The sequence below is a fragment of the Ceratotherium simum genome, chromosome 12, assembly GCF_057802395.1.
Source record: "Ceratotherium simum simum isolate JZ-2026a chromosome 12, ASM5780239v1, whole genome shotgun sequence".
Lineage (NCBI taxonomy): Eukaryota > Metazoa > Chordata > Mammalia > Perissodactyla > Rhinocerotidae > Ceratotherium > Ceratotherium simum.
This window is the reverse complement of record NC_141911.1, coordinates 59,261,486-59,273,451: the sequence shown is the minus strand read 5'-3', so window position 1 is coordinate 59,273,451 and position 11,966 is coordinate 59,261,486. Positions and strand designations below refer to the sequence as shown.

Below are 11,966 nucleotides of genomic sequence, written 5' to 3'. Positions count from 1 at the left end.
GGCCAGTTAACAAGAGGTAGCTCTATGTGTAGAATTAAGTAAGCTCCATGAGGAAAGGAATCATCTTTTTTTGTTCACTAACATATCTCAAATAACTAGGATTGTGCCTGGCATATGGAGGGTGCTCAATAAGTATTTGTTAAATAAATGAATAGGGAATATTATTACTTTTTTAAAAGCAATATGTAGATAGTGTGACTTAATTTATGTAAATTAAAAAGATATAATTATATATGCATGAATATATATTTTGTATGTCTAGAAGGATACATAACAATCTGGTAACCATGAGGAAAAAATGGAGACTGGTGGTTAGGGAAGGGAGGTATATTATAAATAAAATAAAATTCTTCAAGGGAAGAAAAGTAAATATGAACAAAAATTCAATAAGAACTAAAGAATGCCCCAATAGAAAAGTGGGCAACATATGAATAGGCAACTCACAAAAGAAGAAAGAGAAATGATCAGTGCTCAAACTAATACTAAAATGAATGCCAATAAAAGCAACAAATGATCACTTTTTTACCTATCAAATTTGTGGATTAGAAAGATGCTCAAAACGCAGAATTGGCAAGGGTAGAGGGAAATGGGCACACTTATAACTGCTGAGGACAGTGTAAACTGGTATCTTTTCAGGAGGGCAATTCAGCCCTCAATTTGTAACAAAATGTGCAATAAAGTTAGATACCTCCCTTACCTTTAACACAAGCTATCCAACTGCCAAGAATCAAACAAATGTGAAAGTTATTTGCACAAAAAGATTCAAAGCAGTGTAGATTGGTCACCATGGGTGACCCTGCTGGTATTTGAAACACCAGTGGCATAGCTTTCAGCATCACAGCAACATGCAGTCGCACAGTATGACAACCGACGGACAGGCGTTGTGGATCCCCAACTGGAAACGAACCCGGGCTGTGGCAGTGAGAGTGCCAAATCTTAACCACTAGAGAATATGTATATATTTGTTTACCAATAGAAGACTGGGCAAGTAAATTTTAGTATGTATATTCAATGAAATATTATACAGACATTTAAAATTATTTATCTATATACTTCTGGACTTGGAAAGCTGCTCACAACATATTGTTAAGTGAAAAAATAAAACAAGTCACAAAAGAAAAATACAAGCATTCTCATTAAACAATGAAGAGAAAATATACGAAACCTGCAGCAAATATCATACTTAAAGGTTAAACACTAGAAGTATAATCATTAAAATTAGGAATTAGATAAAAGACAAGAATGTCCACTATCACCAGTAATACTTAACATTGTACTAGCTGTCCTGGTCATTGTAATAAGAAAAGAAATGAAATAAAAATGCAGGTTGCAAAGACACAGAACTCAGTATTTGCACAATATGATTGACCACTCAGAAAACCCAAGAAAATCACTGAAAAAATATTATTACAATAAATAGAAGAGTTTAATAAGGGGCCAAATATAAGATCAATGTACAAAAACCAATTGCTTTCTTTATAACTACTAAATATCAACCTAAACTGTAAAATACTTAAGCATAATCTTAAACAGTAATATCCAAGATTGCCCACATAAGGTAAACAATTTAAGCCATCACTAAAGGATACAAAAGAAGATGTTAATTTTTCCCTAAAATTATGTATAAATTCAATGCAATCCCAACCAAAACCCAAAGGAGTTTTATTTAACAGAAATTGACAAATTGATTCTTAACTTTTTATGTAAAACACACCCCCCCCCACAAGAATAGCCAAGAAAATTTTGAAAAATGAAGATAAAATGAGGGGGACAACTGTCCTACCACAGTATATAGTTATGGTGATTAAACAGTGTGTATACATAATTTTAAACTTCAGTATGATAAACACAAACTTAAAACACAGACAACTGACCAGGAGAAAATGGTCAACTTTCAACTGACAAATTATTGATTGCATGTATATATGCATACACAGTTAGTGATTTTATATATATAGTCATTACATATGCATTCATTACATATATAGCCATTATTTATCTCTACTATATATAAATTACTTATAAAAAGATAAATAACCTATTAGAAAAATAGGTAAAGGATAAGAATAGTCACTTAGAGAAGAGGAAATTAAGAAGGAACTCCCTCATAAATTTTTCAAATCGAACCAATAAGGTTTTGTTGTGTTTTTGGTTCAGTATAATGGCAAAATTTTTAAAGACCTATAATGTCAAATATTGTGGGGATGTGGATGGATATATACCAGCACAGTCATTTAGGACAGAGATTGTCAGTGTCTACCAACTCTTGAGATTTCTAAACCAGTTGACCCAGCAATCATACTTCTATGAGTACAGTCTGTAGAAAAATTGGCAACAAACTCTATGTCCTTCAATAGTACACACTCGTTAAATTGCTGAGGATTCCATACAACAATTTAAAATAATAAAGATGATTCTATTTTCATTAAAACTTTTTAAGACATATGCTCTGGTTACTATTGCTATAACTCTCCAAACTTAGTGACTTAAAACAACAACCAGGATTCAGACAGGGCACAGTGAGACTGGCTGGTCTCCTCTCCATGAAGTCAGGAGCCTCAGCTGGGAGGACTCGAGAGCTGGGGGTTATACCTCAGCTGAGGCGCTAGACTACACCTACATGAGGCCTTTGCCTTGACTTCTTCAGAGAAAGATAATGGCCTTGGGATATTCCAATCTTACATGGTGACTCAGGGCTCCAAAAGTAGGTGTTCCATCAAACAGTGGAGAAACTGCATTGCCTTTCCTGATCTAGCTTTGTAAGTCAGACGGTGTCACTTCTGCCCCTTGCTGTTGTCAGAGCCTGCCCAGATTCAAGGGGAGGGGACATAGACCCCCTCTCTCAATGTCAAAGTCACATTGTAAGATCACGTGAGATGGGAGACACTGCTGTGGCCATCTTTTGGAAAATACAACCTGCTACAACACAATAGAGAAGAAAGCAAATTGGTAAATATTTATAGTCTGATGCCATCTATATTTAAAAAAAAATCTTTTGTGTATGTGCATGCAAATGTGATTAAATGTGACTGGATAACTATGCATGGCAAATACACAGAAAACCATTTAAAAGATATATACCAAACTGTTAACAACAGCTAGCTCTGAGGAAGGGAGTGAGATTATAGTAGTGGGAGATGGAAAGGACCGTTCACTTTTCCTCTAATAGGTTGAGACTTTGCAATGAGTTCCAAGTTGAGATGTATAAAGGACAAGTAGTGTGTCTGGAAAACTGCATGTAAACTGCAAGTAAAAATGGGGCACGAGGGGCCGGCTCTGTGACGTAGCGGTTAAGTGTGCCTGCTCTGCTGCTGGCGGCCCGGGTTCGGATCCCGGGCGCGCACTGACCCACCGCTTGTCAGGCCATGCTGTGGCGGCATCCCATATAAAGCGGAGGAAGGTGGGCACAGATGTTAGCCCAGGGCCAGTCTTCCTCAGCAAAAAGAGGATTGGCATGGATGTTAGCTCAGGGCTGATCTACCTCACCAAAAAAAAAAAAAAAAAAAAAATGGGGCATGAGACATGAGCTGGTGGCGATCAAACCGCTGCAGATCAATTTCTAAAAAGCATGATCAGGTATCCAACTACTCAAATGTCAGACACCACTGAGATGAGGAGAAAACATCCAGATGGATGTCCTGACACCTGAGGCAGGCAGTCCAATCTGTGGCTAGACTTGTGTCGGTGTGTTAGGGCCTCTCAGAACTCAGGAGCTTTGGTGCTTCTGTTTTGTATCACTTTAACTTTCTAGTAAAAAGTCTCTTTTAAAAAACATAGTTTGCTCTCAACTGTAATCACAGAAAAAAGATATTTCCTACTTATCGGGATAGGCAGAAACATGAGGCATCCTTTTCACCAAGGGCTACCCTGGATCTAGACTCAGATTGGGGATGGAGCTAGGAGCAAGAATAAAGGCAGCATGGCATCAGGGAGGGGTTCTCTTATTGAAGTTAATCATTTTCAACTGAAATTACTCAAGCCTCTTTTTGTGTGTAGACTCAGTCTCTGGTAGGAGTTTATTATAAAAGTTCAGATTCATAACACTTTGGAGTGAATATCACGACTTACTATAAAGCTACAGTAATCAAGTACAGTAATGGCATAAGGATGACCCTATGGAATGGAATGGAGAGCCCAGAAATAGTTCCATACGTCTATGGTCATTTGACTTTTGACAAAGATGCCAAAGCAACGCAATGGGGAAAGGAAAGTCTTCTCAACAAATGGAGGAAGAAAATGGTCATATATACGGGAGAAAAAAAAAAACAACCTCAATCCTTACCTCATACCATTCACAAAAATTAAGAGATGGATAATAGATGTAGTGAAAGTTAAAACTATAAAGCTTCTAGTCTAGAAGGAAGCATAGGAGAATATTTTGGTGACCTACAAGATAGGCAAAAGCCTCTTAGAGAGGACACAGAAAGCAATAAACATAAAATAAAAACATGGATAAATTTAACTTCAAAATTACAAATACCTCTTTTAAAGACGTTGTTAAGAAAATCAATAGGCTAGCCACAAACTACGAGAAAATTGTTGCAAAGCATATATCTGATATATCTAGGATATATCAAGAAGTCCTACAGCTCAATAATAAAGGACAAGCAACCTCCAACAAGGCACTAAAACCAGATTCAAAGGATGCTCATTGTAGAAAAACAATAAGACACTTGAGAAAAGAATTAACCCAATACCATCATTACCCTCAGATTGTACCCAAACTCTGAATACAATGACAGAATCATTTAAAATTTTAAAAAGATAACATTAATTGGCGTATAGACATGCCTATCGAAAAGGAAATCTGACATAAAAATAAATATTTCCTTCCATCCATTAATCTCATCCGAAGTAACTCTTCAAAAAGTATGGGTAATAATAATTCACGCACAAATTATATCACACATAATTATTTTTTTTATTTCACAGCCTTTTAAAAAATATAAACCACTAAGTATTTTGAAAAACATACATGGAATAATCATTTTAGCAGCCACAATGTTATAAAAGTAAAGTAACACAGAATGAATTGCACAACAGAATAAAATAATCTCTGCTGACTCACCCTGACTAGGAACACATAATATTCACTAGGAATGTGAAGTGGACCAACACCACCATTTTGCCATTACCAACCATCACTAAATCAATCACAGGACCTATTCCCAGGAGACCATTCTGTTTATACAGGAACACGTGCAATGTGTAGATGTCAAGTTAATATCTTGAATTTAGTTCCAAAACATCATTTTTCTTTTTCCTCTGGGAGACAAGTTCAATGGCAAGGTGGAATAGTGAAGATCATGGAAGACCAAGCACATGACTGGTTCAAACCTTCCCCAGCTTGTTCTAAAACACAAGAAAGAGAAAAATGTGTACTGTGCTCTACAGTACAATAGCCACTAGCCACATATGGCTACTTACATTTAAATTACTTAAAACTAAAAAAAAGTAAAATTTACTTCCTCGGTCACACTACCCACATCTCAAGCATTCACTAGCTGCATGTTGCTAGCGGCTACTGTCTTAGACAGTGCAGATATAGAACATTTCTGTCATCACAGAAAGTTCTTTTGGACAGCCGTGGATGTGGGAAGCATTTCTTCTCCCTTTGCTGAGCCAGGATGTAGGCTGCTGATGGAAGCAGCTTTGAGAAGCAATTCTTCTCCCAGGATATTCCTAGATTGGTGGTAGAGTCAGAGAAGGGAGTCAAGTAGCTTTTCTTTTCATAGATTACCCTCCCCTCTGCATGAAAAGGATGATCCTTTTATAGGGATCAAATACATACACTAGATTCCACCAAAAATCTGTCAGGAAAATTAGAGAAGAGATAAATGAAACAGATGGAGAAGCAGCAAGGTAGAACATTCTTTATCCCATTCCAAACCTCCATAAAGAGATTATGTCCACTGAGAAAGCGTGGACATGGGTCCTCCTCTAGAAAATCCTGATGTGGGGCAAATATATTGGCTGAGAGAGGAGGTCGGTCCTGGCAAGTGTTTCATGAGAAAACCCAGCATGTCTTCACTCTGCTCACTGTCTCAGAGCAGAGTAGGGATGTTTGGAGTGTTGCCAGACGTGAAGGAGCTACAGTTTTGATCTGTTTCAAACATTATGCTTCTCTACAACTGTATTTTGTAGCCAGGGCACAGACTGCTAGTTGTTCGCCCAAGATCCGCCATCATCTTCTTCCTTATCAAGAGAACTCAGATTTTTGTTGAAGGCAGTTATATGTCCAGCTACAAAAACTACATTTCATAGCAGTAGCCAATGACACAGTCTGGCCAATGAGATGTAAGCAGAAGTTGTTGGGCTGCTGAGAAAGCTCTTTAAAGGAAGCAGATTCACACTGGCACACCCTGTTTTCCCTCTGGGCTTCCTCCATCCTCTCTCGGGGAGCTGCAGCAACCATCTTGGAACCTGAAGGAAAAGCCAATGGAACCTCAGGGGCCACCTTGACCCTGACATCCGTGAGCTGCTGAACCAACACCAGCAATAGCCCACCTCTGACCTCCTCATTACGTGAGAACCAAACAAAACCCCTACTTTGTTTAAGCCACTGTTCAGTCCAGTAACTTCGAGATAGCAGTCCATCTTGATTCCCCATAAGAAAGCAAGATTTCCATCTGAAAGTAAAAAATATCTGGCCTGAAGAATCTGTATATATTCAATAAGTTCAAGTAACTTCATAGAGGCATACTAAGAAAATGGTGGAGTATAATAAAAAGTTACATATAAAAATTTTGACTTGAACCCACCCTCGTCTACACAGACCAAGAGAGGAGGAAATGATTAGGCTTATTATGTAAAAAATAACTGCTAGTAAGGAAAATAAGAGGATTTTTAGCTCAATCCATCAGGAAGTTTTTTTCAAAGTGCCTATTATGTTCTGATTACTGTTCTAAACACAGGTCTGATCTTCTGATGACCCAAATTCGTATATAGTCAGATGCTAACTATTCAGAAAATTAATGAGATCATTATTTAATCTATAACTTTATTTCGTGTAGACAAAGTAAGAAATGGAGAATTGAGAATTTATTTCACTGATTCAAACCAAAAAAAAATCAACATCAAAGATCTACAAGTCAATTTTTAACTTTCCCTTGTATGTGACACAGACACCTGACAGTGATTTCCTAATCCCTGAGTTTTAATTGTGGATTTACCTTAAATAAGCACAAGTACCTCAGAGTAGCTATAAAAATTAAAAACAAGATACAGTACTCTGCAAATACTCTCTAGGTACTACATTAGTACCATTAGTATTCTAAAAGTCCCTAGATTAGTGGTATGAGTTAGAAAAAATAAGCATTTCCCCCTATCCTACCTAAATGGTTTAACCATTTACAATGTTTAAAATTTTGGCCATTTAAAAAATATAACTCTATTGCACTTATTTTGAAACTATAGACAAAATTGGAAACGTAAAATGTCAAGCCAAAAATGGGATATTGCATATTTTTTTACTCACCTAGTTCCAAGTTTCCACCCCTGCAAGTGAACCAAAAACAAATCCTGGCACCATGTCATTCCCAGAAAAGCCAGTACATGGCACACTCTGGGTAAATTTTATCTCTTATTCTGTGGAATTTCACCAGATGGCATCAATCCTGCATCTACAGCTGTGCCCTAAAATTGAAGTTCAGACATAGGAATCTACTTTATTAGACATTTTAGATTTTGCAGGTGTGAGTGTGATGTCCTTCTCATTCAATTTAAAATGGTTATCTTTCCAAGTAGAACTGTAGACTCATTGCACTTACAAGTTTGGAAATCAGTAAAACGATTAAGATTATCTTAATAAAATTTGAAGTCACTTTAAACAGCCGAAATTTAGAAACAACAATGAAATAAGAACACTTGAAATAAAATACTAATATTACATAATAACCAAATTATGGCCCATTTCCTTATAATGTAAGAAATTCAACTCAGCTTTTAGCATTGCTGAAGAGTCACTAAAAACCTTTTATTGAAAATAAAACATAGGCATCTTCTATAATCAAGTTACACTCATATATCGAGCCGTTATTTTAAGTGTTCTTGACTTTTCAAATGTTTTCGTGTCTAGCTCATACGTACATTGTCTTCAAAAATAGACTCAGTGTAGTGATTGTCAGGACCAGGGTGTGGTCAGCAGATGGAGCAGCCAACACGTACAAGCCTGGAACCTAGTGCACTGCAGGTGTCAGAGTATCAGATCAGATTGTATATAGGTAGCAAAAAATGTCAGTTCAAAAGTGGTTCAAATGTGGGAGATCAGTCTATATTGGGTTTTGGAAACATGATTTTGAATAAATGAATAGAAAAAGGCAGCTCATATACAAAAGTCAAAGTTTCAAAAGCAGAGTCTCTGATAAAGCAAGGGCAAGGCGGGAGACCAACAGCAGCAAGTTCTGGGAGCAAATGTGAGGAACCGTAATTTCCAGAGTTTAGGGCCAAGTTCCAGGCAGAGACTGGGTAATAGGAATAAATATTTATTTTTTGCTTGAATAAATGGAATTTAGTAACTAAGGAATTTGATTATAAGGAGGTTATAAAATGGCACTGGACACAAGATAGAAAGGCAACCACTCCTTTCATAGGAAACAGAGTTAGTAGAACCAGTGAAGAGATTGGCTTAATACTGGGATGGTGGCAAACTACTCACCCTGAATTCTCTATAGTCTCCTCTCTAGAAGAGTCAGGGGTGGTTTAAACCTCTGGACACCAGTGGCACTGCTAGGAAGATTAAAGGATTACAAAATCAAGAAGTCAGGTAGGTGGTTAAAATAATTTGCATTCCGGTTATTTATTTATATGAAGTGATTGTTCTCCATCCTTGTAAACAACTATAATTGCTAATTAATTACTCCCACACTCATCTTCAATGTCCACGTTAACCATACAACTCTATAACTAAATGCCACTGCAGAGGTGTCAACCAATTAGAGAACTATTGTTCAAAGTACAATATAGAATCACTGCAGTTGATTCTGGGATTCAAACTGGGAATTCAAATCAAGTCTTACCATAGCTCTGATAAAGAGAGGTGTACATATATTAAGTCAGAATTTGCTAATGACTTTATAGTTAAAATAAACCACTTACTTCATTAACAACAGGTCCATTCTAGCAAAGTGAAATAGAAAAATGTGGGAAATTATCTGAATGTCTCAGGCCAGAAACTTTGCCCATAATTATTCACCTGAGACTATTTTTTCCTTCCCTTGAATTATCAAAATAACTGTCTTCCACTTCACTTTCATATTATCAACTTATGCACTACTTAGTATTTTGCTCTTTTTAGTCTTTCTCCATGTGCCTAAATTAATAAATATTTTTAATATTACAGTCATGACACGGACTGCTTATCATACCCCAAAGTGACTGAACCCAAATCTTCCCTTATTGAAGACAAATTATACCTGCTTTACATATTTCCCTCCAAGAACCCCCGCACTGTTTTCCAAAAGAGGGGAATGATTATTAAAATTGCAAACACTCTTCGCATCCCATTCTACTTTCTATGATCCTCTTCCCGGGCACCCGATTCTCGCACTGAGTTAGGCCTCAGTTTTGCTCCTTGGTTCCAGTAGAAGCTCACCGGTTCTGAGTGGGAGAGAGTCCTTTATCTCCTTGCACCCATTTCCTCCATCCTAATCTCTCACTTTTTTAGGCCTCGGGTCTTCAGAAGTTTAGCCATAACCAGGGACAAAGTGAAATCAAGTGTGGTCCCCGCTTACCATTTGCAGAAAACTTGCGTCTCCGGTCTTCTCCGGGGAGGATTCCCCATCGCCCGGCGGAACGGCAGCTGCGGACCTCGGCGCACCAGTCCAGGGCAGCAGCTCGGCTCCAGAACTCGAGATGACATAACTCGAGGAAACAGCGTCTGGAAGATGAAGTAGTTATTTCCCAAACTAACATTGCCCCGAGAGCGCTTAGGGCACACTGGCGAGTTTACTCCTGCCCATCGATCTCCCCGCAGATGCTCTCATCACGTAACTTGAAACGACAGCCTCGTTCCTCAGGTCCTCCTTTTCCCGTTGCCCCACAACGTGTAAACGGTACCTCTTTTCGCCAACCTTCCCTGGCAACCCCGAGGCATCTCCCAAACGACTCTCACTCTAACGCTCACCTTCCCGCTGTTCCAGACTCGAAACCCACCCGGCGCGGCAACCTGCGCGCACCAACGGGGTCGGTGGCTAGAACAGGAGTAGGGACCAAAGGGAGGGAGGGATTCCCCATAAAAAATGGGCCGCTGAATCGTCTCTCCCCGTGACCGCCAGTCGAACCTCATTCAGCGTCCCCCGAAGCGCAGAGATATTTAAAGCAGTATTTAAAACATTTCAAGTGCGCCCCGTTTCCTCCCGCCTCCCGTCCCAAAGCCCACACTTTATCAATAATTTGGATATCTAGGTTGACATTCGACTTTGGAAGTGGCTGGACTGGATTATCTGAATAATTTAGTTTTCCACCCCTTGGGTACAAGCTAAAATGGGGTTAGACTGGGAAGAAGAGGTTGCAGGTGCCTAAAGCCACTCCGGCTCCAAAGGCCGAACTTTTCTCTTTTCTCTCTCTCCCCCCCGGCCCGGCAAAGCTCGGGGTCAGTCCCCAAGAGCACAGCGCCAGCCAGAGCCCATGCACCCGCGGTTCCTGGCAGCCGAGGGCGCCGCGAGCCCCGAGCCTCCCGGAGGAAAGGAGAAACGCGCTCCTCTGCCGACCCCTTCCATGCCCGAACGGACCTGCCGGCGCTGCAGCCGAGCCTGGCCCTGGAGCCTGGGCGGCCGCGTGGACGGAGAGCCGAGGCCGAGACCCGGCCCGGCGCCCGCGCAGCTCCGTGCCCTCCCGCCAGTTCCCGCGCTCCTTGCTGCTCACACCGCCTGCTCGCAGGAGAAGCCCCAAGGCTCCCGGTGCAGCGAGAGGCGACCGGGCTGGAGTGCCCCGGCCGTGCTGGCCACCGAGTTCTTCAGCTGCTTGATGACCACGAAGAGCAGCAGGAAAAGTAAGAAGAGCAGGAAGAAGAAAAGCGCCAGGTAGAGCAGAAAGTTAAGCTCCCACTCCATGCTGGAGGCGCCGCGCTCGCTGGCGGTGCGCGCTCGGTGCGGGTTGCAGCTGGTCGGCGAGGCGCGCCGCCCGTGCTCCCACCTCCGAGGCTCCTCCGGCCAGCGCGAGGGCGCCCCACGTTGGGCGCCTACTCCGGGGTCCTTGCTCGGCCCCTCACGGTTCGGAGGAGACGCGCCAAGAAGCTGGTGTAAGCCCGGCTCCGACTCTCCCGGCAGGCACGAGAGCCTCCTGCTTCGCTGAGATCCTCGCCTGCGCTCTTGGGGACGTGAGCGGATTTTTTTAGGAGCGAACTTAAGCGGGCGGGGACACCAGGAGAAGAGGTCACGAGCCAGCCTCCCAGGAGGTGTTGGGGCTGGTGTTTTGCAAATGATCTTAAGATTTCCACCCCCAACATCCACTGAGGTCCCTAGCCCCCTCCCTTCCTAATTAATTTCTTGCATTATTTTCCCTTGTCCCGGCTTTCCCAAAGGGCAGGCGATGCCATGGCCCGGAGACCCAAAAGAATTAAAGGTGACAGTGCAGGTGGGGTCTAAAAGGCTGTGAGATGACTTCGTGCTGTGAGATGACTTAAAGGTGCTGAGTGAATCCAGTTCAAGCTGCCTTGCTCTTCAGAGTTGCAAATGCGCTAAGCATAGAGTGCACTTTTCTATAAACAACAGGTCGTTTAGAAAAGCATTAAGAACAAAATGGCTTTCAAAAGCTATATTGTACAAAGCTTTAGAATATTGACTGGAATTTCAGTTTCTTTGGTGAAAAGCAAAAACAGAACAACAACAAAATCAATTTACTCAAAGTTCTCCTTTAAGTCTCTACACCTCTCTATATTTGATTAGGATCACCCATAGCCCACGTGGTGCAGCTTTTACAGTCAGATGTCAGCCAGGGCCACGGTCATCTGAAGGCGTCTCTGGAGG

General features: G+C 40.9%; 1 protein-coding gene across 4 annotated transcripts; it reads right to left on the bottom strand.

The window, feature by feature from the left end:
* Nucleotides 1-5,936: 5,936 nt before the first annotated feature.
* SMIM43 (small integral membrane protein 43) lies at nt 5,937-11,406 on the bottom strand. 4 transcript variants are annotated; one of them, XR_015553833.1, is made up of 5 exons: nt 9,732-10,712; nt 8,657-8,727; nt 8,089-8,185; nt 7,478-7,635; nt 5,937-6,629 (listed from the first exon to the last, which is right to left on the bottom strand). XR_015553833.1 is itself a non-coding variant. In XM_087437675.1 (5 exons), the coding sequence occupies exon 1, from the start codon at nt 11,049-11,051 to the stop codon at nt 10,860-10,862; it is 192 nt and encodes a 63-aa protein (XP_087293801.1). In that variant the 5' UTR covers nt 11,052-11,406; the 3' UTR covers nt 5,937-6,629; nt 7,478-7,635; nt 8,657-8,727; nt 9,732-9,877; nt 10,731-10,859. The 4 variants fall into 4 exon arrangements, 1 of the variants encoding a protein (XP_087293801.1); XR_015553834.1 differs by lacking the exon at nt 8,089-8,185 and having other exon boundaries at nt 5,937-6,423; nt 6,550-6,629; XM_087437675.1 differs by lacking the exon at nt 8,089-8,185 and adding an exon at nt 10,731-11,406 and having other exon boundaries at nt 9,732-9,877.
* Between the last annotated feature and the right edge of the window lie 560 nt (nt 11,407-11,966).

Excerpts from the sequence above, each read along its gene's own strand:
- SMIM43 (XM_087437675.1), bottom strand. The coding sequence starts at position 11,051 with ATGGAGTGGGAGCTTAACTTTCTGCTCTACCTGGCGCTTTTCTTCTTC.